The sequence below is a fragment of the Macaca nemestrina genome, chromosome 18 (genome assembly GCF_043159975.1).
Source record: "Macaca nemestrina isolate mMacNem1 chromosome 18, mMacNem.hap1, whole genome shotgun sequence".
Lineage (NCBI taxonomy): Eukaryota > Metazoa > Chordata > Mammalia > Primates > Cercopithecidae > Macaca > Macaca nemestrina.
Window position 1 is genome coordinate 4,033,955 of NC_092142.1, and position 26,746 is coordinate 4,060,700.

The following is a 26,746-nucleotide window of genomic DNA, read 5'->3' on the forward strand; positions in this document are numbered from 1 at the left end:
TCCTACCTTGACCTCCTGCTCGGTGGTGGTCACAATGCCCTCCCGCATGAACAGGCCGTAATCTTCAAAAAACTTTGCATATTTCTCAGCATCTTTTTTACTCTGGTCAATGAAGAATTTGATCAGCCTCTGCTGTAAAACGTCCCGGAGTTTCCTACAGAAAAGAAATGCATTTAATACATACAAGCAGCCTCTATGAAATACAAATGGCCAGAGGGTACAAAAAAATGTTCAGCCCCCCTAAGAATCAAAATAGTGAAAACAACAAGGTACCGTTATTGGCCCAACTGAAAAAGACTGAGCAGAAAGACAGAAACCCTGGGCAGTGGCCGGACAGGAGGCAGCAGGGTGGAGCGCACACACCCCCCGGAGGCGGGAGGAGAACCGCTGCCCCCAGAGACAGATACCCACACCCAGAAAACACTTCCAACCTTTGAGCCAGTTGTTCCGATTGTAGGAACTGCACCTTAGGAAACACGTGAGCACACCAAGATTTACGTACCAGGATTTTCACTGTGGCACAGAAAATATAATTATGAACAACTTCATGTTCAAGAATATAGGCTAAAATTATGTAATGCTAAATGGCCATTAAACAAAAAGCATCTTTTAATAATCCTCAATGACATGAGAAAGTTAACTGTTGAAAGAAAAACCAGAAAAATCCCAATATGGGTAAATTACAGTATGTCTATAGATACAGGCAAAAACTGTACATTCTACATGTACGTAACAATTTTCCATAATTAGGAGCAGCATTGTCTATACTATATATGTGCACTGTAATTTGGGGTTTATACTGAATATATGTACACTCTCATTTTTCAAAATTGGGATTTGAGGGATCAGGATATTTACTGCAGCATTACATAATGGCCTAAAATTAGGAACAACTTTATCACTGGGATTAGGGATATTTTTATTTCCTCCTTAATATTTCACCTTTCCTTTAAGCAGGTAAATTACAATGTATTTCAACAATCCAGAGCAAGGGAACAACACTGTATCAAGTTCATTTACAGTCTTTCCTCCTGCACTCCATCCCCAGTGACTCAGTGCTTCAGCCACAGGGCAGAATGGGACAGGACAGTAGCCCAGGATGCGGTGCAGAGCCCAGGGAAAGCGTCTATGCAGGGCCATGGTTGGGAAGTGCCCAGTATGGGTGTCAGAGCCCAAGAACCCCAGAGAAGGGTGTCCAGGCTGGGGGCATGACCAGCCCACTGTGGAGAGTCAGAGCCCAAGTGGGTGACAGGGACATCCGCAGAAGAGGGCAGTGGCAATGGTAGATTGGTTACATGGAGGGGGATTGGTCAAATGGGTAACTGTGTTAAGAATAATCAACCGGGCGAGGTGGCTCATGCCTGTAATCCCAGCACTTTGGGAGGCTAAGGTGGGTGGATCACCTGAGGTCAGGAGTTCCAAGACCAGCCTGGCCAACATGGTACCACCCTGTCTCTACTGAAAATACAAAAATTAGCTGGGCATGGTGGCGGGCGCCTATAATCCCAGCTACTCAGGTAGGCTGAGACAGGAGAATCGCTTGAACCTGGGAGGTGGAGGTTGCAGTGAGCTGAGATCACACTACTGCACTCCAGCCTTGGCAACAGAGCAAGAATCAGTCTCAAAAACAAAACAAACAAAAAGAATGAGAGACAGATTTCTCACTGTCCAAAGGGACTTTCAGACACAGGAGAAGGAAAGACCAGAGCATCCCAGTGGCACTGGATTCATATTGGAGGTATCAGTGGGAACATGAGAAAAATAAATCAAGGTATAGGTATAGGTATGTGTACACACACACACACACACATCCCAGTGGCACTGGATTCATATTGGAGGTATCAGTGGGAACATGAGAAAAATAAATCAAGGTATAGGTATGTACACACACACACACACACACACACACACACACACACACACACACATACCACTCTCTGTCTCTCCTCTTCCTAAGCTCTATCTACTAAGAGGGCCTGGGAGCACTGACACCTTAATGGTGATGAACACCCACAGTGCCCAGATCTTGGCTTCTAAATACCATTCTCCATTAAAGGAGATAGGGATCCTCAGAGAAGTAGTAGTCCTAGGGCTAAAAGGCTTCATGCAATACAAGGTGAGCCTGGAACATCTGGTACCAGAGGAAGTCCTCAGAGCAGGATCTGCCCAGGGCCTGTCCAAAAGGATGGGAGACCATGAAGAGGCTCGCACCGGCCACATCAGGGACCATCTGAACGTCAAAAATAATAGGCCAGATGTGGTGGCTCCCACCTGTAATCCCAGCACTTTGGGAGGCCAGGGCAGCTGGATCACTTGAGGTCAGGAGTTCGAGATCAGCCTGATCAGCATGGTGAAAATCTGTCTCTATAAAAAGTAATAAGCCGGGCATGGTGGCTCCCACCTGTAATCACAGCACTTTGGATGGCTGAGGCAGGTGGATCACCAGAGATCAGGAGTTTGAGACCAGCCTGGTCAACATGGTGAGACCCCATCTCTATTAAAAGTACAAAAACTTAGCGGGGCATGGTGGTGGGTGACTGTAGTCCCAGCTACTTGAAAGGCTGCGGCAGGAGAATCGCTTGAATCTGGGAGGCAGAGGTTGCGGTGAGCTAATATCTTGCCACTGCACTGCACTCCAGTCTGAGCAACAGAGTAAGACTCTATCTCAAAAATAAATAAATAAATAAATAATTTTAAAAAAATTTTAGTAATAATAGCAACATATTATAAACTCTTAAATAAAACATGAAATCAGCCCATATGAATAAATTATAAATAGTATAAACATAACACAATTTTTTTTTTTTTAATCAGACGGAGTCTCGCTCTTGTCCCCCAGGCTGGAGTGCAGTGGCGCAATCTCGGCTCACTGCAACCTCTACCTCCCAGATTCAAGCAATTCTCCTGCCTCAGGCTCCCGAGTGGCTGGGATTACAGGTGCCCACCACCACGCCCAGCTAATTCTTCTTTTTTTTTTTTGAGATGAGTCTCACTCTGTCGCCCAGGCTGGAGTGCAGTGGCGCGATCTCGGCTCACTGCAACCTTCACCTCCCGGGTTCAAGCAATTCTCTGCCTCAGCCTCCCGAGTGGCTGGGATTAGATGTGCCTGCCACCATGCCTGGCTAATTTTTTTGTTTTTTCAGTAGAGATGGGTTTCACCATCTTGACAGGCTGGTAACTCCTGACCTTGTGACCCACCTGCCTTGGCCTCCCAAAGTGCTGGGATTACAGGCGTGAGCCACTGTGCCCAGCCAAATTTTTCTATTTTTTAAGTAGAGACGGGGTTTCACCATGTTGGCCAGACTGGTCTCGAACTCCTGACCTCAGGTGATCCACTCGTCTCGGCCTCCCAAAGTGCTGGGATTACAGGCGTGAGCCACCTTGCCCGGCCAACACACAAATATTTTAAGTAAATAAATGAATATATTGAGAGTTTCATGAAGAATGTGACATTTACATAGCTTCAAAATACCACCCCTGTCACATCTGTTCATTACAAAGGGGAGGACATCCTTGTTTGTTGGAAATGCACCCCAAAGGCAACGGGAAGGCAACTTCCTCTCACAGGGTTCGAGGAAAAACATGTTCTTGGTACCATGCTTCCAACTTTTAAGTCTGTGATTCTTTTAAAAGCTCTAATTTCAGCTGACTCTTTTCTGACCGAGATGAGTTCTCAGACTGACAACGCAACCTTTGACAACCACAAGCTGGGATGAGGACTCCTGCTCTGCAGCTTTGGGCACCACCAGGGGGCCAGCAAGCCTGCCACAGCCAGGAATGCAGCTCCCTTACTGAGGAAGGCCACCCCTCTGTGACTCAGTTTCCACAACTGTGAGTGAGGACTCCCGGCTCCCCTCACAGGATGCAGCAGGTGTTTATGCAGGCTCAGCACCGTTCTCAGTGAAGAAGAAACACTCAGGAAACACATTCAGAAAGGGGAGAGGAATGCAGTCGCCTCAGCCTGCAAGGACGCCAGGAGCTCCCTCTCCACAGGGCCTGGCCCCTGCCTCCACTTCATCCGTGAGCTTCCCAGATGAGGCCAGACGTGTCCCCAGTTTAGTGGGTGTCCTTTGCTTTATCCAGCCCAGGGACATTGTGCCTGGAACCTCCCCTCCTGTGGCCACTCCTGGGCAGGGTGATGGGGGTGGACAAAGGGTGGGGACAACTCCAGTACCAGCAATAATCTTCCGGGAGTCAGCCCCAAGCCCTCTCTTCACTGAAGTGAACTGAAACATTGGGCAGACCACCAGTAACCCACAGGCGCACTCCAAGCACGCAGGGTCAATACACCAAAGAGCACGACTCTAACGATCACAGAACAGTTACTGCTGTGGGGTGGGGACGCATCCTGCCGAGGTCAGCACATCTGCTGCCCTGCGGTCATGTCAGCAGCAAGGTGGGGTCCTGCTGTCAGGAGCCAGCACGGCTGTGTGGGGAAACAAGGACTGAGGTCCCCTTTTCATTGATTATATAACGTATCTGTAGTGAGCAAGGAAAATACCTTTTATATGGTCAAATCCTCTGTCCAAGTAACCCCACCCCTAGTATTCTATCCTAAGGAAATACAGCTGCAGGTAAAGATTTCAGAACAGGCCGGGTGCAGTGGCTCACACTTGTAATCCCAGCATTTTGGGAGGCCAAGGCAGGCAGATCACAAGGTCAGGAGATCATGACCATCCTGGCTAACACAGTGAAATCTCGTCTCTACTAAAAATACAAAAAATTAGCCGGGCGAGGTGGCGGGCGCCTGTAGTCCCAGCTACTTGAGAGGCTGAGGCAGGAGAATGGTGTGAACCCGGGAGGCAGAGCTTGCAGTGAGCCGAGATGGCGCCACCACACTCAAGCCTGGGTGACAGAGCAAAACTTCGTCTCAAAAAAACACACACAAAAAGATTTCACAACAAAGATAAACATGTGCACTGCAGTGTCATACAGCAGAAACGCTGAGACGGCCCAGCTGTGCAGCCCCGAGGGACGGGATCGGTAAACTACCGTAGGTCCCTGTGATATCCCATGATGTAGCAACTAAAAGTGCTTCCAAAAAATGACATGGGAACTGCTGCAAATAAACTAGGTAGAAAAAAGGAAACAGAGTATAAGCAATATGCATTCAGTTGTGTGAAAAACAAAAACAAAAAATCTAAGTGGCCAGGTACAGTGGCTCATGCCTGGAATCCCAGCACTTTGGGAGGCTAGGCCAAAGGATTGCTTGAGCCCAGGAGTTCAAGACCAGCCTGGGCAACACAGTAAGATCCCAACTCTACAAAAAATACAAAAAAATTAGCCAGGCATGGTAGCTCACACCTGTAGTCCCAGCTACTTGGGAGGCTGAGGTGGGAGGACTGCTTGCGCCCGAGAGGTTGAGGCTACAATGAGCTGTGATCACATCACTGCATTCCAGTCTGGGCAACACAGCAAGACCCTATCAGTCAACCAATAAAAGCATTACTGCGGCTTGCTTGGTTGAAAACAGAAAAAAATCTCCGTGGCTCTCTCTGCCTCTGAAGTGAGGTGGGAAGACATCACCGGCAGGCCATGTGACCCGTGCAGGGCTGGGCATGGACCCACCAGGCAGGAAGCCACACTGTCCACCATCTCCCCAGACCTGCTCCTGCCCATGGCACAGGACAGAATCTCTGAGGACCAGTGCCTCTCAGTATGGGCCTCTCGCCATCCCCACAGTACAGCCCAAACACACACCAACTACCCAGCCTCATCCTTTACCCGAGAAGCCGCTTCCATTTCAACACTGGAGAAAAATCGGTGGAAGAACGCACTGTAGGCACGTGGCGGGCTCTGACAAGGCCCACTCCATGGCATGCTGCACATGGTGGGCTCTTGAGAGACCTCCCGAGCTCCTAATTCCAGCTGAATCCTCACCCCACAGGCTCCCTCTGAAACCTGCCCTATGTGGCTGCCAATCTACCCAACCCTAAACCGTCAACAGCGGTCATCTCTGGGGGAGAGCACAGGTGGCTTGAATGTGCTCTAGTAAGGAAATATTACTTGCATTAGGGGAAAAAAAGCCAGTAAGCGAGGTTTTGAACAAAGACTATTTGGTGAGCCTGGGGCCAGGATGGGGAAGTCATAGCTACTGATGGAGAACCCGGAGCTAGTGCACTGGATTCCCCTCCACACAGGGCTGGCCTGCTGCAGGGTTGCAGTCACAACCCTGGGGCACAGGTGGGCAGGTCTGGCTCTGCGGCCCCTCCGCCTATCCAGACTCCAACCTCAGCCATGACCAGCTGTCCCCACGTTCTTTTTTTTTTTTTTTTTTTTTTTTGAGACGGAGTCTCACGCTGTTGCCCAGGCTGGAGTGCAGTGGCGCGATCTCGGCTCACTGCAAGCTCCGCCTCCCGGGTTCCCGCCATTCTCCTGCCTCAGCCTCCTGAGTAGCTGGGACTACAGGCGCCCGCCACCTCGCCCGGCTAATTTTTTTTTTTGTATTTTTAGTAGAGACGGGGTTTCACTGTGATCTCGATCTCCTGACCTTGTGATCCGCCCGCCTCGGCCCCCCAAAGTGCTGGGATTACAGGCTTGAGCCACCGCGCCCGGCCTGTCCCCACGTTCTTCTGGACCACAGGCCTCAGAAGCCAGGCCAGCACCTGGAAGGCTCCTGAGGGCCCCCATGTGCAGGCCAGGCTTCCCCATCCACCTCTGCTCTCAGCTCCATGGGCCATGGCTAGGGCCCTCTGGGGGCAAAGGAGCGGGTAGGGGCCTTGTCCCCAGCACGGTCCTCTCCCCACGGCCCGAGGCTCACCTGATGAGCATGCTCTCCTGCAGCAGCTCCCGGCTGAGGTTCAGGGGAATGTCCTCACTGTCCACCACACCTGGGAGACACGGCGGTCAGCTTCTCCAGGGGCTGCGGCCCTCCACACCACCCAACATTCCCCATTAACCTGTCCTTTGTCTTCAGGCCTGGCCTTCAACCCAGCACATGTGCTAAGAGGGAAGCAGAGAGGTGGCACTGGGGGAGCTTCCTCTACGTCCTGCCACCTCCCAGAACAGTGACCTGGGCTGCGGGTGGGCGGGCCAGCCTCGGGATACACTTGGACAACCACAGCCTGGGCTTTATGTTAAAAATCGTAACTCTGGCTGGGCACGGTGTCTGATGCCTGTAATCCCAGCACTTTGGGAGGTTCAGGCAGGCATATCATGAGGTCAGGAGTTCAAGACCAGCCCGGCAATTATGGTGCAACCCCATCTCTACTAAAAATACAAAAATGAGCCGGGCGTGGTGGCGCATGCCTGTAACCCCAGCTACTCAGGAGGCTAAGGCAGGAGAATCACTTGAACCCAGAAGGCAGCGGTTGCAGTGAGCCACGACTGTGCCACCGCACTCCAGCCTGGGCGACAGAGCAAGACTCATCTCAAAAAAAAAAAAAAAAAAAAAACTCCATCAGGGATGGTTTGCACCTATGTGTACCAAGGCTTAAATACTGAAGTCTTTCTTAAACTATAATCTCACTCAAATGTAACACAAGTCACATATAAACCTGAAACTCACACAATATCCCTACACACGGAAAGACCTCAATGTGAACACCCCAGTGCTCCCCCAAGATCAGCCATTCACACAGGGAGGCGGGGCAGCTCCCGGGGTGTGTAAACGTGGCTGACTCGCAGGCCCACGGGCAGTGAAGGCCTATGGTGGTGCAGGCCCACGGCGGTGCAGGCCCGTGGTGGTGCAGGCCCACGGCGGTGCAGGCCCGTGGTGGTGCAGGCCCACGGCGGTGCAGGCCCGTGGTGGTGCTCTCGCTGCGGATGGCTGCTGAGAACGGAATCAGCCAGGTCCCTCACAGATGCAGCAGGCGACACCGGGCCACAGGGGCACAGCTCACGGACTCTGGGCAGCGTACCTCGGATGAAACGCAGCCACTTGGGCAGAATGTCCGTGGCCTTGGTCTGGATGAGGACTTTGCGGCTGTACAGTGCAATGCTGGAGCCCAGCTCCCGGCTCACGTCAAACATGGACGGTTTCTGGGGGTGAGGAGAACACGCCATCATGTGGCACTGACCCCCAGGTCGGTCCTCGCTGGGAGGCAGGGGGCAGACGCGATGAATCCAGCGCCCACTGCCCCCCTCACCCTCCCCCGGCATCTGCTCTGAGTTGAAGCCCAGTGCAGGGGCCCCACAGTGCCCCACACCGTGGCTCTGCAGGGGCCGAAGGCCTTCTCTGGCAGCTGCTGCCCTCCCCAGTCCACCCCCTAAGGAGGACACAAGAAAGTGAACCTTGCACGTACCCCTGAATACCCTGAACACAGCCAAACCTTGCAACAGGTCAGGGGTCAGCAAAAAGCCCTCCAGCCAAATCCAGCTCACGGCCTACCTCTGTGTAGCCTAAGAGTCGTTTTCACACTTTCAAACAGTTGAGGACAGATTTCGGAAAGGAGGATCTCATGAGACATGAAGATGAAATTCAAATTTCAGTGTCTATGCAGCTCATGGGACCCAGCCCTGTGTGCTCGGGGGGCAGCATGGGCGATGCTGCTTCCTCACCCGGCAGGGTTAGTGGCTACGACAGAGACCAGGTCCGAAAAGCCGGGGCCAGCTCCTGTCTGGCTCAGTTCCTGTCTGTCCCTCACGGAACCCGTCTGCCAGCACCTGCTCCACACTGGCACTTCCGGAACCAGGACCCACACCTCATCACAGGGGATCCGGTGAAAATGCGGGGCTATCTAGTTCAAATGTGAAGGGACCTGGTTAAAATGTGGGGGGACCTGGTTAAAATCCAGGGAGTCTGCTTAACATCCAAGGGATCTGGTTAAAATGCAGGGGGACCTTGTTAACATGCGGGGAGAGCTTGTTAAAATGTAGGCTCCCACGCAGGAGCCCTGGGTGGGGCCTGAGACTCTAACAAGCCCCTGGAGGCCACACCTGGGTGGCTCTTTCCAAGACGGATGCCAACTGTGCGGGACATTACGAGAGTTCCAGGCAGACAAGGACAAGAAAGCCTGGGGCGGGACAGGCTGGCTCTCAGCCCCCAATAGGTCTCCTTACGGCAGGATCTGTGGGCACTTCAGTGTGGTAAAGGAAAGCAGGGGAGTTGGAGGGTGTTGAGGAAGCACACAGAGGCCCACAGAGCGGCAGACCACAGGCCTTCCCAGAGCGCCTGGCAGGACAGCATCCACTGATCCACAGCAGGTGATGCAGGCTCTGAGGGCCCTCCCCAGGCAGGCCCCAGTCCACAAGCCCCCACCCCAGCCTGCACTGAGATGCCCATCAATCCTTCCCTCGCCATGTGTGACCCCTGAGGGAGGAAACATCTGTGGTCACCCACCCAGAGGCATCTGTTCTTTCTTTTTTTTCAGCGATGAGGTCTCACTATGTTGGCCAGGCTGATCTGCAACTCCTGGGCTCGGGTGATCCACCCTCCTCAGCCTCCCAAAGTGCCGGGATGACAGGCGTGAGCCACTGCACCCAGCACTACCTGTTTTTTATGCCCTCACGCGGCCACGTTAATCATGTGACATCTGCAGAGCTGACGTCACGGGGGGACAAGAGTCCCCCCGAGGGCCATGGGCCTGCCGCAGCAGCTCACCGTATCCGGCACGTAGAAGAGGCTGCGGATGTTGAGCGGCGCATCCGTCTTATAGTGCAGGGTGTAGCGGGGCTTGTCGTAAGCCTGCGCGATGTAGCGGTAGAACTCTTCATGTTGCCACTCGCTGATGTCCTTGGGGTCCATCATCCAGATGGCCTGGAAACAGAGATCGGCGGGGAGAGCGTCGTGTTTACCACGCACGTATTCCCCACCACCGTGCAGGCCTGAGCCACGGCAGCGCCTGTCCCTAGACAGGCCCCTGGGACAGACAGGCAGTGGTCTCAGGTGTAGACCCCTCTCCAGCCCCACCAGTGGGCTGCGCTGGGAAGTGCAGGGGAGACACACAAGGCTCTGGGGCACCTCAGGACGACATGTCAGATGGACCAGCCGGGCTCTGAGGGGGCCTGTGGGAGAGGACAACGCTGCCCAGCAGGGCGAGCTGACAAATATGGTGAGGGCCGTGAGAGCGAGGATGACCCACGCTGCACCACAGCTGAACCGCGAGGAGCGGAGTCAGTCACTGAGGACAGCAGTCCGCATGACTCCATCCAGAAGAAATGTCTGGAACAGGCAGCCCAACGGACAGAAAGGAGACCGTGGCTGCAGGGGCGGGGGGAAGGGTGGTGAGGAAAGGGCTTTTTGGGGTGATGGGATGTTCTGGAATTGATGTGGGGTGGCTGCACTGAACACCATGGCTGCACACTAACGTGGTGACCCAGCTGGGATGGGCGGTACACCTCAGTGAACACTGACTCCTGACCCCAGCTGCCCGGTACACAGGGGTGGGCTGTGGTGGAGCTGGGCCCTGCCTCATCCCCACACCCAGGTCTCATCTCCACAGAGCAGCTTGCCCTGTGACTCTGGGCCGCAACCCCCGGGCTCATCTCTTCCCCGCTGCCCTGAAACGTACAGCTTCGTCTCCATGGCTGAGCAGCCCGTGGAGGAGCTCGGGCCCACCTGCAAGGTGTTCTTCCGCCTTCCATTCAGGTACAAGGGGAAGCTGACGAAGTTGCTGTACTTCGCTACCACATCTGGAAAGGACAAAACAAAAACCACACTGCATCTACAATGCTGGTGAAAATGCAAGCTTTGCAGCAGCTCTAGGGTGAGCGCCAGCCTGCTGGGAAGGGTCCTCCATGCTGTGCCCACTTCACAGGTACAGAAATGGGGCACACGGGGACACCTGTCCTCCCGCCAGTCTCACGGGGGCAGCAGCAGAGCCCAAGTGAGAATCAGATCTGTGGAGGCCCCGGCGGCTGCGAGACTGCAATGCCAGCTCGTGGCTGGAACATGGCTTTCTGGGCTGACTCCCGGAGGGTACTCAGGGCCTCCCTGAGCATCCAGCAGGACACATACAGGGAAGGCCACACCCACATCCTGAGACAGGACTGCGCCAAATCCCCAGGTGCGCTAAAGGCCTGGCGCTACGCAGAAGAAGGAGAATGAGGCCTGCCTCAGCCAGGCCGGCTTCCTCCCAGTCCCAGCACACGGAACCAGAAGTAGCTCAGTGCTACACAGCCCTGGCGGGCAGCCCCTCCCAATCCTACAGCACCTCGGTCCTTCGTGGCTCTTCCTGTACACCCTTCATGCAGGCAGAACCCAGGAAAATGCCTGCTGACCTGGTGGCCTCCAGGCCACACATGGATCCCGGAGTGAGCCTGGGCCCAGGCTCCCGCTCACCTCGCACCCGGGCCTCGCTAGCAAACTCCCTGCAGTCGGATTTCAGGTGGATGATGATTTTTGTCCCGGTTCTAACTCCTGAAGCTTCAGCGATTTCAAACACTCCAGAGCTAAAGCAGGCAAGGAAAGGAAAAGCCAGGTGGGCACGACACTGGGACACACCCTGCATGGGACTCCAGCGGTTCCCTAGGGTTTCACAGGCAGAGCCCAAACCAACACATGACACACCTCAAATGCCCCATTTCTGACCCCAGGGCACCACTCAGGCCATCAAATCCCCATCAGGAACAATGACCCTGTGGTGGGCGGCAGAGTTCTGGTTCCCTTGGGTGGTGGCCCGGGGGTCCTCCCCCTACCCTGGGCTTGGAAGAAGCTCCTGGGCTTACCCCGAAAACCCTGGGGCACTGTGGGAGTCTGGCCCAGCTCCAAATCAGCTGCCGGATGCCCAGGGGCCAAAACAAAGGCCAGGGGGCCAGGCGCCCCCTAAGAAGAACAGAAAACCATCTCAGAAGCACAGGAGCGTGGAATCCCCCGGCAGGGTCGTGTGGATGCCTTGACCCAAGTTTACTGTGAGCCCTGCTCTCATGGAATTAAACAGGAAAGTGAGTTTTGGGAGAGCGGGGAGTCCAGCTGAGCACACGGCACACACTGTGGAACAGAAATGGCATCATGGAGGGAGGACACCTCAGCTGGCTGGAAGCGGCTCACCTGCTAAAAAGCCCCCAGAGCTGGATGTGGAGGCTGAGGCAGGAGAACTGCTTGAACCCGGGAGGTGGAGGTTGCAGTGAGCCAAGATTGTGCCACTGCACACCAGCCTGGGCAACTAAACTCCGTCCCAAAAGAAAAAAAAAAAAATCCCCCAGCAGGCTCCTCACCCTACAGAGGCAGAGGTGGGCTGGGGAGGCAAAGCCAGGAAATGCCAGGGCTGGGAGGAAGCAGAATGAGCTCCTGCAGAAGGTCGGTCACAGGAGGCTGCAGAGGGGCCACCAGGAGAGAGGCCAGTCCTGCAGCCCAGCCACTGAGGAAGGAGCTCAGTGTGGGCTGGGCCTGCCTTCCCAAGTGCAATGGTGGTGACCAACCACATGGGACCAGAGAGGCGCCATGGGCCACTTGGAGCCACAAAAGTCACTGACTCCCCAAAGTGGGAGAGTCAGATTTTACATAAAAAGCCCAGAAAATGCCTGTGTGCATTTTCTGGCCAGGTGCGGTGGCTCACACCTGTAATCCCAGCACTTTGGGAGGCCGAGGCAGGCGGATCACCTGAGGTCAGGGGTTCAAGACCAGCCTGACCAACATGGAGAAACCCCGTCTCTACTAATAATACAAAATTAGCCAGGCGTGGTGGCGCGTGCCTGTAATCCCAGCTACTCAGGAGGCTGAGGCAGGAACCCGGGAGGCGGAGCTTGCAGCGAGCAGAGATTGCGCCACTGCACTCCAGCCTGGGTAACAGAGCGAGACTCCATCTCAAAAAAAAAAAAAAGCCCAGAAAATGCCTGTGTGCGTTTTCTGAGTCCAACCCTTTCCAAACTCCATGCTAAGGGCTCCAGCTCAGCTTTGAGCTGCCTGTCAGGCGACATTCGTCACTCACCCATCTGAAAGCCACCGGTAACCCGGGCTCCCCGGGGCTGCCGAGCGGGAATAGACTTCCACTCTGTCGGCCACCATGAAAGCTGAGTAGAAACCCACTCCAAACTGGCCGATGATCTTGCTGCTGGCCTCAGCCTGGTTCTGCAGCGTGTCCAGGAAGGCCTGTGGGGCAGAGGCCGGTTAGGGAGGCAGACTCCCCTCCAGAGAGGAGACACTCACGACACCGCGGCTGTTCTGCCAGTACCGCTAAGACCTCTTCATCCTTAAAACAGCCACACCGAGTACTTTTCCACCCCATTCTACACATGAAGAGCTAAGTCACAGAGAGGTGACACACTGGCCCTAGGACACCCAGCTGGCAGCAGTGGGACAAGTGTGTATTCCATTTGATTCCCAAAGCTTGTAGTCCTGCCTGTCCCAGACAGGGGGAGGCCTGCGGGTCACACCTGGAGTGGAGAAGGAGCAGCCTGAATAAGCTCCTTCCCTTGAATAAGCTCCTTCCATAGGAAGGCCAGGAGTGAGGAGAGCCTCCAAACTGGCTTCCAGATTCAACTCTCCTAGAGACTATACTTTGTGGGAAAAGAGTGGAAATCACGCACATGCGTCTGTAAGCACCGCACAGCACTCAAGTTTTCTACTATAACATTGCCAAAGATCCTAAGGCCAAAAATCGAGTAAAATGCACACACCCACTGCCCTGGCCCATGCTGTCTGATGGAACTTTCTCCGATGATGGGAACATTCTGCATCTGCCAGGTGCACTTGGACAGCCTGCCGAGCACCTGGAATGTGGCCTGTACAGCTGAGAAGCTCGATGCCCCCTTTTATTTAATTTTAATGCATTTACATTTAAACTGCCACATACAGCTGGTGGCCGCCACACAGGACAGCAGACCAACCTCGAGAGAAATACAACAAAAAACGTAACGTGGCGGGTAAAGTCAGTTATGGTAGTTTTTATTTATTTATTTTTTTTTGCGGGGGGGGGGGGTTTCGTTTTTGTTTTTGAGATGGAGTCTCACTCTGTTACCCAGGCTGGAGTGCAGTGGTGCGATCTCGGCTCACTGCAACCTCTGCCTCCCAGGTTCAAGTGATTCTGCTGCCTCAGCCTCCCAAGTAGCTGGGATTACAGGTGCACACCACCACGCCCAGCTAAATTTTGTATTTTAGTAGAGATGCAATTTCACCCTGTTCGTCAGGCTGGTCTCAAACTCCTGACCTCAGGTGATCCTCCTGCTAGGCCTCCCAAAGTACTGGGATTACAGGCGTGAGCCGCCATGCTCGGCCCAGTTTTTTTTTTTTTTTTTTTTTTTTTTAGATGGAGTTTCGCTCTTGTTGCCCAGGCTGGAGAGCAACGGCATGATCTCGGCTCACCACAACCTCCGCCTCCCAGGATCAAGTGGTTCTCCTGCCTCAGCTTCCTGAGTAGCTGAGATGACAGCTCCCACCATGCCCGTCTAATTTTTTGTATTTTTAGTACAAACAGGTTTCACCATGTTAGCCAGACTGGTCTTGAACTCCTGACCTCATGATCCACCCAACTCGGCCTCCCAAAGTTCTAGGATTACAGGCATGAGCCAAAGCACCTGGGCAGGTAGTTTTTTTAAAGTAGAAATTTCTGGCTGAATGCAGCGGCTCAAGCCTGTAATCGTAGCATTCTGGGAGGCTGAGGCAGGAGGACTGCTTGAGGCCAGGAGTCTGAGACCAGCCTGGGCAACAAAGCAAGACCCCTGTCTCTACAAAAAAAATACAAAATTAGCTGGGTATAGTGGCACATGCCTGTAGACCCAGCTACTCAGGAGGCTGAGGTGGGAGGACTGCTTGAGCCCAGGAGTTCAAGGTTGCAGTGAGCTGTGATTGCACCACTGAACTCCGGACTAGGCAACAGAGTGAGACCCTGTCTCTGAATGAATAAGCGGATCAACGAATAAATGAATAAATAAATAAATGTAGAAATTTCTGTGAATTACTTTGGATCAACAATTGCTCTATTTTCAAGTAGTTGGTACCAAGTGCCACATGGGCGGCACTCAGGCTAACAACAACTAGGCAGAAAAGCACTCAGCCAGTAAGGAGGGCACCAGGGTGACCCAAGGCCACCCACCTTTGTCCTAGTTTGGCACAGACACTGTTGAGGAAACCCTGACCACCCACACCTGTCTTCCCTTTGCAGACTGCAGTCACACCAGCAGCCAAATGACACCCTAGACCTAAGAGCTGACTTGCCCCTACAAAGCAGTTTCCCTTTCCTTCCTTTCCCCCTTTCTCTCTTTCTTTTACAGAGTCAGGATCTTGCTCTGTCGCCCAGGCTGGATCACAGTGGTGCAATCATAGCTCACTGCAACCTTGAACTCCTGGGCCCAGGCGATCCTCCAGCCTCAGCCTCCTGAGTAGGTGTGACTTCAGGTGCATGTCACCACGCCCAGACCCACAGAGCGGTTCTGAGCAGAACCATCAAACCCACAGACATCGCATCCCAAGCCTGTTCTCATGCATGGCGCTGTGTGAGAGGAGACTGATCCCTCTGACCCTCTCTGCATCAAGCCCACGAGGCTCAGGGAATCGACTTTGCAGAAAAGTGTCGTGAGGCAGAACAACACATCTGGACTCAGACCAACAGCCTGGGAAGCTCCAGCTCTCACCCTTTTCCAGCTATGGGCAAAGCCCTTACTTCAATCTCCTCATGTATAAAATGAGAACACTAGGTCGGGCGCGGTGGCTCACGCCTGTAACCCCAGCACTTTGGGAGGCCAACATGGGTGGATCACGAGGTCAGGAGTTCAAGACCAGCCTGGCCAACATGGTGAAACCCTGTCTCTACTGAAGATACAAAAAATTGGGCAGGCATGGTGGCACGCCCCTGTAATCCCAGCTACTTGGGAGGCCAAGGCAGGAGAACTGCTTGAACTGGGAGGCAGAGGTTGCAGTGAGCCAATACAGTCGGTCCTCATCTCCAGGGTTCCACATTTGCAGATTCAACCAGCCAAGGATCGAAAATACTCAGAAAAAAATAAAAAACAACACAATGGTAAAAAGTAGTATAAAAAACATAACTATGTTATATCTATATATAGCATTTACGTTGTATCAGGTATTATAAGTAATCTAGAGATCATTTAAAGCATACAGAAAGACATGTCTACAAAATACGGCACCACTTTAATCCAGGACTGGAGCATCTGCAGATTGTGGTATGCAAGGGGGATCCTGGATGCAACCCCAACCCCCAGATACTGAGGGATGGCTGTCATGTCATGAGGTGTTCCCACAATGCCCGCTGCGTGGCATGCAACAATGTTGTTACTCTATCTGGCACCCAGGGCCACCCCTACTGGAGGGATCCTTGCACCCTGAGGGGAAGGGGGAGGCCGTGTGGGGGGCCCACGCTTACCTTTGACCCCGATCTGGCGATAGTCCCCAGGTTGGACACCAGCTCTTCCTGTGTCATCCCAATACCAGTATCCTGAGGAGAGAGACACGCTAAGCGCCAAGCCCCCAGCACCTGGGGAGCAGGTGCACCAGCAGCCCCAGGGGCTCAAATGGTGTCAATGACATTGGCCAGACAAGGCCCAGCCAGGTAGCACCAGATGCTCATCAGAAAAGACTAATTCTAGCGGCCAAGCACAGTGGCTCATGCCTGTAATCCCAGCATTTGGGAGGCCAAGGCAAGCGGATCACTTGAGGACAGGAGTTCAAGATCAGCCTAGCCAACATGGTAAAACCCCATCTCTACTAAAAAAAAAAACAATTAGTCAGGCATGATGGCGAGCGCCTGTGGTCCCAGCTGCTCAGAGACTGAGGCAGGAGAATCACTTGAACCCAGTGAACCCAGGAGGCAGAGACTGCAGTGAACTGAGATTGTGCCACTGCACTCCAGCCTGGGTGACAAAACGAGACTCCGTCTCAAAAAAACAAAAAAAGAAAAGAAAAGAAAAACAGAAAAGACTAATTCTAGCCCTAGCAGCCCGGCCTCACCAGAGAAAACAGGAAGGGACAGCAGAAAGTTGCTTTGTTTGTTAAAAACCATCCTGAAAAGAAAACATGATGCCAGCAATTAGGAAGAAAGCACAGCTCTCCGGTCATGAAGATGTGACCCCCCGCCTTCTCCCTGGCTGTGGTTCCGGGGAACAGCGGTCCCCTCCTCTGGTGGCTCTCTCAATCCAGCAGAATGATCTGATTGAGGAGATCGCGCAGCCCTGCGCGCGGCCCCCGCACCCACCCTACCACCATGGGAAGAGCGGGCACGGATGCCTTTCCTGCGGGAAGGCGCAGCCCTCGCGTGGGAGCCTCAATCTGGCTTATCCTGTTGCAGCTGCTCTGGTCTGAGTGCTGATGTCACCCAAATCCATATGTTAAGACCTAACTCCCAAGGGATGGCCCTGGGATTGGGGCCTTGGGGAGGTGATCAAGTCATGAGTGCTCCACTCTCATGAATGGAAGGAGGGCCCTCAGAAAACAGGGTTGAGGGACCTTGTCTGTCCCTTCCACCTTCTGTGTGAAGATGCAAGAGGCACTGCCTGAGACAAAGGGCCCTCGCTAGACACCCAGTCTGCTGGCCCCTTGCTCTTGGACCTCCCAGCCTCTAGAACTGTGAGCAATACGGTTCTGTTGTTTATAAATTGCCCAGTCTAAGGTATTCTGCTATAGCAGCCTGAATCACAACACAGACCAATGCGCCGGTGAACACACAAGGCCTTACTGACCATGGCCTCCTCCTTCCTCAAAGCCCGGTCAGACGCCCATCTGGAGTTCCTTGCTCAACATGCCCATAACACAGCCACAGCCCCAGCTTGCTCTGCTACGATGTGCAGACCACCTTAAAAAAAAGAGCTCGCTCCAAGCCTCCACATCTATGAATTGGGACAAAGGCCCTCAGAAGCAGTTTTCTGAACTTCCTTCTAGGAAGTTCCTTTCTAAAGGCTTCCTCTCCAGGACAGCCCGCAGGGGCCATGGGAGCCCACTAGCACCGGGCAGCAGTGCTGTCTCCATTGGCACAGCGGGGGTGGTCAGTGCTACTCAGCAAATAATCCACAGCAAGCAGCAGGCCGGGGAGACTGGCCAGCTGTCAGCCTTCCCATTGTAGGCAGCACAGGCAGAATGGGTGCCAAAACCACATCACCACCGGTTACTCCAGTGCACACATGTGTGCACGTTCCATGGGCCCCAGCAGCCAACACGAAACATGGCACCAAGAGGCTTCTGGGCAATTATTTCTGAGGTGCTGGTATGAAGAGTCCAAAATCCAGCCTGATTCATTTATTGTAGATCATGTTATAATTATGAATAAAAAACTACTTAAAATTAATATCTAGTTGACATCAGTTATTAAACATAATCTTCATTTAAGTGTTTACTTTAATACATCAGAAACTTAAATAGAGTCCCTTAAGGGAAAGGTTAATGTTAGACCAAGGTAAAGGAGAAAATGCAACTAATAGCTCCTATTTCAATTTATTTTTATTTTTTCCCAAACTGATCTGCACTGCAATCCCAATCTAAATCCTTACCGGTTTTGTAGAAAATGACAAGCTGATTCTAAAATGTATATTTTAGAAATACAAAGAACCTAGAATATTTTCAAAATATTTTGAAGAACAAAGTTGGAGAATTTAAAATACTTAATTTTAAGACTTCCTATAAAGCTACAATAATTAAGACAGTGTGATGTGGGCATTTAAGGATCAACACATAGATGAAAGAACCAAACAGAGCACAGGAACAGCACCGCACAGAGAGTGTATTACTTGATTTTTGACAAAGATTCCACAGTAATTCAATGGGGGATGATAGATCTATTAACAGACAGTACTGCAACAACTGTACACTCATAAACAAAACATAAACCTCAACCCCTACCTCACCATACACGCAAATTAACTTGAAATGGATCAAAGATCTAAATGTAAGAGCTAAAGCTATAAAACTGATAGAAGAAAATAGATGTAACACAACAGGTCACATCTATTATCCTAGCACTGTGGAAGGTCAAGGTGGGAAAATCACTTGAGCCCAGGTATTTGAGACCAGCCTGGCCCACAAAGCAAGACCCTGTCCCTACAAAAAAAAAAAAAATTTCTTGCTCTGTCATGCAGGCTGGAGTGCTGGAGTTCAGTGGTATGATCTCCGCTCACTGCAACTTCTGCCTCCCAAGTTCAAGCAATTCTCCTGCCTCAGCCTCCCCAGTAGCTGGGACTACAGGCACACGCTGCCATGGCCAGCTAATTTCTTCTGTATTTTTAGCAGAGATCGTGTTGCCTAGGCTGGTCTCGAACTCATAAGCTCAGGCAATCTACCCGCCATGGCCTCCCAAAGTGCTAGGATTAGAGGCGTGGGCCACCACACCCGGCTAAAAAAATATTTTTTTTAAAGTTAGCTGGGCATGGTGGCATGTGCCTGTGGCCCTAGCTACAGGAGGCTGAGGTGGTACATCACTTGAGCCCAGGAGGTCAAGGCTGCAGCGAACCCTGATAGCACCACTGCACCCCAACCTGGAGACAGAGGAAGATCCTGACTCTAAACAAACCAAAAACTTTCTAGGTCAGGCTGGGCATGGTGGCTCATGCCTATAATCCCAGCACTTTGGGAGGCCAAGACAGGCAGATCACCCAAGGCTGGGAGTTTAAGACCAGTCTGACCAACATGGAGAAACCCCGTCTCTACTAAAAATACAAAATTAGCCAGGCATGGTGGTGCATGCCTGTAATCCCAGCTACTCGAGAGGCTGAAGGCAAGAGAATTGCTTGAACCCGGGAGGCGGAGGTTGCAGCGAGCTGAGATCACGCCATTGCACTCTTGCCTGGGCAACAAGAGCAAAACCCCGTCCCCCCTCCAAAAAAACCAAACAAAAAAAATCCTCCAGGTCATCAAAAACAAGGAAAGTCTGAGAAACTGTCACAGCCAAGAGGAGCCTAAGGGGACAGGACAACTAAACATCATGTGGGATGCTGGGAGAGAAAAAGGACATGAGGTAAAAACTAAGGAAATCTGAACAGATTTGCATTAAGAATAATATATCCATACCAGTTGATTAACTGTAACCAATCTAATATACTAAGATTTTTTTTTTTTTTTTTTTTTTTTCTTGGAGAGACGAGGTTCACTCTTGTTGCCCAGGCTAGAGTACAATGGCACTATCTCAGCTCACCAAAACCTCCACCTCCGAGGTTCAAGCGATTGTCCTGCCTCAGCCTCCTGAGCAGCTGGGATTACAGGTGCGCACCACCACACCCGGCTAATTTTTGTATTTTTAGTAGAGACAGGGTTTCACCATGCTGGCCAGGCTGGTCTTGAACTCCCGACCTCAGGTGATCCGCCCGCCCTGGCCTCTCAAAGCACTGGGATTACAGGCGTGAGCCGCCGCGCCCGGCCATAAGATTTCAATCATAAGGGAGGCTGGTGTTGGAGTAGATGGCAATGCTGTACAATCTTTAAAATTTTTCTGAAAATTTAAATCTGTTCTAAAATATTTACTAAAAAAAAAAAAAAAATACAGATTTTTCAGATGTAGACAGAAATCATCTGTTGCCAGGCGACCCACACGATGTGATTTTAAAAGGAAATGGTGAGACCAGGGGCAGTGGCTCATGCCTGTAATCCCAGCACTTTGAGAGGCCAAGATAGGCGGACCACTTGAGGTCAGGAGTTCGAGACCAGCATGACCAGCATGGTGAAACCCCATTTCTACTAAAAATGCAAAAATTAGCCAGGTATGGTGGCATGTACCTGTAAACCCAGCTACTTGGGAGGCTAAGGTGGGAAAATCACTTGAACCCGGGAGGCTGAGGCTGCAGTGAGGTGAGATCATACCACTGCACTCCACTCTGGGCAATAAAGTGAGACTCTGTCTCAAAAAACTAAAAATAAAAAGGAATTTGTGAGGGCTTACAACAGGTATATACATAAAATATTTGACATCAAAAGAAAAAGATGATTCTGCCATTGGAAAGATACTGTTGTAAGATTCTTACATTGAAGTGTTAAATATTAATTCAAGCTAGACAGTGATAAATTAAGGCTTCATATTTTATTCCCTAAAAAATCCCCTAAAAATAACAAAAGGCAATGTAGCTATCAGTAGAAGAGACAGAATGGCATAATATCTCTGAGACTCCACAAGAACCCTTCATTTTCTAAAACCTTAGGTAAGAATAACATATCGATATTACTTAATTAATTGTAATAAATGGGCCAGGTATGGTGGCTCACTCCTGTAATCTAACACTTGGGAGGCCAAGGCGGGCAGATCACTTGAGGGCAGGAGTTCACCCAGCCTGGCCAACATGGTGAAACCCCATCTCTACTAAAAATACAAAAATTAGTTGGGCATCATGGCACACGTCTGTAATCCCAGCTACTCAGGAGGCTGAGGCACGAGAGTTGCTTGAACCCGGGAGGCAGAGGTTGCAGTGAACTGAAATCACACCACTGCACTCCAGCCTGGGCGACACAGCAACACTCTGTCTCCAAAAATCAATCAATCAATCTATCAATAAATAAATGGACCATGCTCACATCAAGTGTTGAGAATAGAAAAACTGGGTGCCAAAGGATATAATGGAACTCTGAATTATCTGCTCAAATTTTCTGTAAATCTAGAACTGTTCTTTAAGAAAAAAGAAGACAAAAGACAAAACCAAAAATCATTCTTGTAACATAAATAGTCTTGGTACCAGGAAGTACTGGCACATAGGACAGGGCCCTCTGCTAAAGACCACGAATCACATCCCCATGACCCCTCGCCCCAACACATCCATTTTCAATCACCTGCAAGGAACCTCTGTGCTGAAAACAGGAGGGAAGTGCAGGGCGCCCCAGCAGCACATCCCAGCCCTGTGCCCTAGCCCTGCCCACAGGGCCCATTCCACAGCCACATCAGCTCGACGAAGGCAGGGAGAGAAGAAATCACTCCCCACCCAATCCTTATGACCAAGGGCTATGACAAACAGCTGGCACATACCACAGGGCTCAGTCTGGATTCTCTAAACCCAAGAGGGAGTACATAAAGCCGACACCTCACAAAAGCCCCTCTTTCAATTAAAACAGCCGTCCCTTCACAAGTCTATTCACTCACACGTGCCTGCATTCATTCATCTGACAAGGCCTTCAGAGCAAGCCAGCACCCTAAAAGGGGATACTCAGAACCCACCGAGGCCTGTCTGTCCACCTCTCCACAGAGATAGACACCCCCGCCATGATGCCGTGACCCTGGGACGACAGGTCCTAAGGCAGCCGTCTTGGGATGCAATGTCTCTCAGGGCCCCCACCTGACCCTCTTTGGCCTAACTTTTCAGCCTTAAAATTTCCACGAGGCTAGAGCAGCAGCCACAGCACTGCTTCATCTGCATTTTGAGGGGAAAACACAGTTAAAAATATGAAAAGAGTACATTAAAAATAAGATATGTTTAGATATGTTAATAACTGCATACACCAGAACTCTGTGTGGCCATATGCTAAAATGTTACCAGTAGTTGTCGCTGGATGGGATGATTTCGAATTTTCTTCTTTTCTGCTTATACATGCTTTTCCAAAATTTTCTATAATGAATGAGTGCTACTTTAACAATAAATTCTAGCCAGAGTTATCCTGGTGGTACGGACGGCTAGTACATCCCTGGGACCCCAGAGACATCACTAGAAGGCAGATGCTGTTCCTGCTGCATGGCCAGGCCCACCACATGCCTGGACACTGAGGGAGGTACCTGGATGGTGATGGTTCCTTTCTCGGCATCAGTCTGCAAGTGAATCTCCATTTCTGGCAGTGCTTGGCCGTCAGACACCAGTTTGTGACGCAGTTTTTCCAAGGCATCGCTGGCATTGGAGATCAGCTCCCGTATAAACACCTACAGGAATAGAAACGGGAGGCACAGACAATGAAGGACACTCATCCTGCAGGATCTATCTGGTCAGCTGCACTTCCAATAACTGTTAAAAGGTAGAGGAGAACAATCATAGAATATTCAGTTCTCAAAGCATAAAGAGTTTCTGCTTTAGTCAAAGGCAGTTCCTCTGCGCCGGTCACAAAGTGACTAAAGGTGCTAACTTCTACTGATCTTTCCTTCAGGATTTGTTTAGACAGTCTCACTCTGTCACCCAGGCTGGAGGCTGCAATCACGGCTTATTGCAGCCTCAACCTCCTGGACCTAAGCAATCCTCCCACCCCATCCTCCTAAGTAGCTGGGACCACAGGCATGCACCACCACAACCAGCTAATTGTTTTAAAATGTGTATAGACACAGGGTCTTGTTATGTTGCCCAGGCTGGTCTTGATCTCCTAGGCTCAAGTGATCCTTGTGCCTCGGCCTCCCAAAGTGTTGGGATTTCAGGCGTGAGCCCCGGTGCCTGGCCCTCTTCAGGATTTTTAATCAAGCCTGAAGTTATGTGTCCACCTGTTAATTAAAACTTTAAGAAGAGCCGTCTGGCTGGGTGCAGTGGCTCACACTTGTAATCCCGGCACTTTGGGAGGCTGAAGTGGGCGGATCACTTCAGGTCAGGAGCTCAAGACCAGCGTGGCCAACATGGTAAAACCCTGTATCTACTAAAAATATAAAAATTAGCTGGGAGTGATGGAACACGCCTGTAATCCCAGCTACTCAGGAGGCTGAGGCAGGAGAATCGCTTGAACCCATTAGGCAGAGGTTGCAGTGAGCCAAGATAGCACCACTGCATTCTAGCCTGGGCGACAGAGAGGCTCTGTCTCAAAAAAAACAAACAAAAGAGCCCTGCGAGGAACAATTTCTTTCCTAACTCCTGCACAAGGATGACAGTAAATCACTCAAACATCCATTTCTCCTTGATATGGTCTGGCTGTGTCCCCACCCAAATCGCACCTTGAATTGTACTCCCATAATTCCCACATGCTGTGGGAAGGATTCGGTGGGAGATAAGTGAATCATGGGAGCCGTTTCCCCGGTACTGTTCTTGTGGTAGTGAGTAAGTCTCACGAGAGCTGACAGTTTTATTTGGGGTTTCTGCTTTGCGTCTTGCTCATTCTCTCTTTGCCTGCTGCCATCCATGTAAGACGGGACTCGCTCCTCCTTGCCTTCCACCATGACTGTGAGGCTTCCCCAGCCACATGGAGGTGTAAGTCCAATTAAACCTCCTTCTTTCATAAATTGCCCAGTCTCAGGTACGCCTTCATCAGCAGTGTGGAAACAGACGAATACACTACTACTCCACAAAAACACACCCCGAGAAACACGGGACGCAGGGCCCAGCTGTCCCTTAGGAGCTGAAAAGCACCCTGACCTCAAACAGACCTTCCATTTGAGTCAGTGAAAGACGCCAGGGGCGGTCTCACACCTGTGATCTCCGCACTGTGGGAGGCTGAAGCAGGCGGATTACTTCAGCCCAGGAGTTCAAGACCAGCCTGGGCAACATGGCAAAACCCCGTCTCTACAAAAAATACAATTATCAGTCAGGCAGGGTGGCACGCCTGTAGTCCTAGCTACTTGGGAGGCTGAGGAGGAAGGATGGCTTGAGCCCAGGAGGCGAAGGATGCAGTGAGCCGAGATCATACCACTGCGCTCCAACCTGGGCATCAGAGCCAGACCCTTTTCCAAAAAAACAAAAAACAAAACAAATAAAAATAGAAAAAATAAGTCCGCAAGAGCTCAGGAAGCAGCGGCTGATCTGAGCGGAAGCTGGAGGTCGCTGGGAGGCAGGAACGCAGCACTCATTAGTACAAAACCTGGAAACAGCTCCTGGAAGCCCCTCTGAGCTTCGAAATTTGGTGCTTTACCTTTCTTCCAGATTCTCCTTTGCCTACCAGCAATAATCAGCATGTCAATGATGGTGGCCTTCATTTTTCTTTTTCCTTGTCCTGTCACCCAAATGAGTTTTGTGGGGTTTTTTTTTAATAGAGACGGGGTCTGACCACATTGCCTAGGCTGGTCTCAAACTCCTGGACTCATGCAATCCTCCTACCTTGGCCTCCTAAAGTACTAGGATTACAGGTGTGAGCCACCGTACCCGGAGCCAGATGTGTTTTAATTTCCTCAGTAACTCCTCCCTGCTCCACACACACAGGACTGGGGAATCTTCTTCCTCTGGCAGCCAAAGCCCCCGAGACCTGCAGGTAGTCACACTGGGCAAAGCGGCCTCAGAGCACACCCGAAGCTCCACAGAAATGGGTTTCAGCAGAGCTGCATGCTAGGATTTGGGGGACTCTTTTCTTTTCTGGAGAGAGGGTCTCACTCTGTCGTGCAGGTCAGTGTAGTAACACGATCATGGCTCACTGCAACCCCAGAGTCTGCCAGGCTCCCGTCATCCTCCCACCCCAGCCTCCTGAGTAGCTGAGACCACAGGTCAGTGCCCCTATAGCTGGCTAATTTTTTAAATTTTTTGTAGAGAAGGAGTCTTGCTGTATTGCCCAGGCTGGTCTCAAACTCCTGGGCTCAAATGATCCTCCCGCTTCAGCCTCCCAAAGCACTGAGTTCCCAGGCGTGAGCCACTGCACCAGGCCTGTATTTGGGGAACTTTTAACATTATTGGCAAAATTCAATTAATTCCCAGAGTTGATCCAGCCCAAAGAACCATCTGGATACACTTACTCACAAAACCAAAACAGATTCTGGTAAAACTCCTCTCACTAGTAGCTTAAGATGGGGACCTGTCCAAAGTTTAATGCTTTCTCACAGCTAATATATTATCTGGCAATTCTCCAGAATGGCAAAAAAAACAGCTTTGTGAAAAGAAACTTTGCTAGCATCAGACAGGTTAGCAGGGAACGCACCTCTTTTTCTGAGTACAGGGACCGGGCAACGACGTCCAAAAGTTTCTTTGTCTCAGCCTGGAACTCATGTTTGGAAATAGAACCTAGTAATGAAACACAGACACAACCAATAAAGTTTAATTTCTATTTTTGTGCAAGAATATGCTACGTCACATTCCAAAGAATGTTTAAGTTTATGAGTTTTAAACATTTTTTTCTTTTTTGAGATGGAGTCTCGCTCTGTCACCCAGGCTCGAGTGCAGTGGTGTGATCTCGGCTCACTGTAAGCTCTGCCTCCCGGATTCACGCCACTCTCCTGCCTCAGCCTCGCGGGTAGCTGGGACTACAGGCACCTGCCACCATGCCTGGCTAATTTTTTGTATTCTTAGTAGAGACGGGGTTTCACCGTGTTAGCCAGGATGCTCTCGATGTCCAGACCTCGGGATCCGCCCGCCTCAGCCTCCCAAACATTTAAGATCGTGAACAAAAAGAAAGAAGTAGACAGAAACAAAGTCTGGCTGGGTGCCATGGCTCATGCTTGTAATCCCAGCACTTTGGGAGGCCAAGGCAGGAGAATCACTTGAGCCTAGGAGTTCAAGACCAGCCTAGGCAACAGAGGAGGACCCTGCCATCTCTACAAAAACTACACAAAGTAGCTGAGCATAGTGGCGCACACTTACGGTCCCAGTCTCACGGGCCTGACGTGGGAGGATCACTTGAGCCAGGGAGGTCGAGGCTGCAGTGAGCCATGACTGCACCACGGCACTCAGCCCGGGCAACAGAGAAAGACCCTGTCTCAAAACAAAATGAAACAAAGTCTCTCAGAAAGGAGGTCTCAGGGCAGGACAAATCAGGCTCCCATCTGCACAGAAAGAACACAGGGGAAACAATCCTCCCACCGCTGAGGCCAGACAGGCCTCGGGCTACGTCGAGGGACTGCTCAGCCTGGTCTCCCGATGTGCACGGTCACGAGAACTGGGCTGCCTCTAAGAACCAGATTATATGTTCTTTCCTTTTCTTTTTTTTTTTTTTAGAGGCAGGATCTGGCTCTGTTGCCCAGGCTGCTATGCAGAGGAATGATCATGCTCACTGCAGCCTCAACTTCCTGGGCTCAACTGATTCTCCTGCCTCAGCCTCTCAAGTAGGTAGAACCACTGGTGTGTGCTACCATGCCTGGCTAACTTTTTAATTTTTCTTGTAGAGAAAGGGTCTATGTGGCCCAGGTTGGTC

General features: G+C 51.3%; 1 protein-coding gene across 2 annotated transcripts in view; it reads right to left on the reverse strand.

Annotated features, from left to right (window-relative positions):
* LOC105467857 (TNF receptor associated protein 1) overlaps positions 1–26,746 on the reverse strand; it is a 70,116-nt gene that overhangs the window by 8,457 nt on the left and 34,913 nt on the right. For both annotated transcript variants that reach the window (XM_011717632.2, XM_011717633.2), the window contains exons 3-12: positions 25,538–25,620; positions 22,506–22,646; positions 16,200–16,271; positions 12,810–12,970; positions 11,222–11,331; positions 10,499–10,572; positions 9,542–9,697; positions 7,860–7,980; positions 6,761–6,830; positions 7–154 (exon numbers count right to left, since the gene is read on the reverse strand). In XM_011717632.2, coding sequence (XP_011715934.1) covers positions 7–154; positions 6,761–6,830; positions 7,860–7,980; positions 9,542–9,697; positions 10,499–10,572; positions 11,222–11,331; positions 12,810–12,970; positions 16,200–16,271; positions 22,506–22,646; positions 25,538–25,620 — 1,136 coding nt within the window. The remainder of the gene's footprint in view (positions 1–6; positions 155–6,760; positions 6,831–7,859; positions 7,981–9,541; positions 9,698–10,498; positions 10,573–11,221; positions 11,332–12,809; positions 12,971–16,199; positions 16,272–22,505; positions 22,647–25,537; positions 25,621–26,746) is intronic.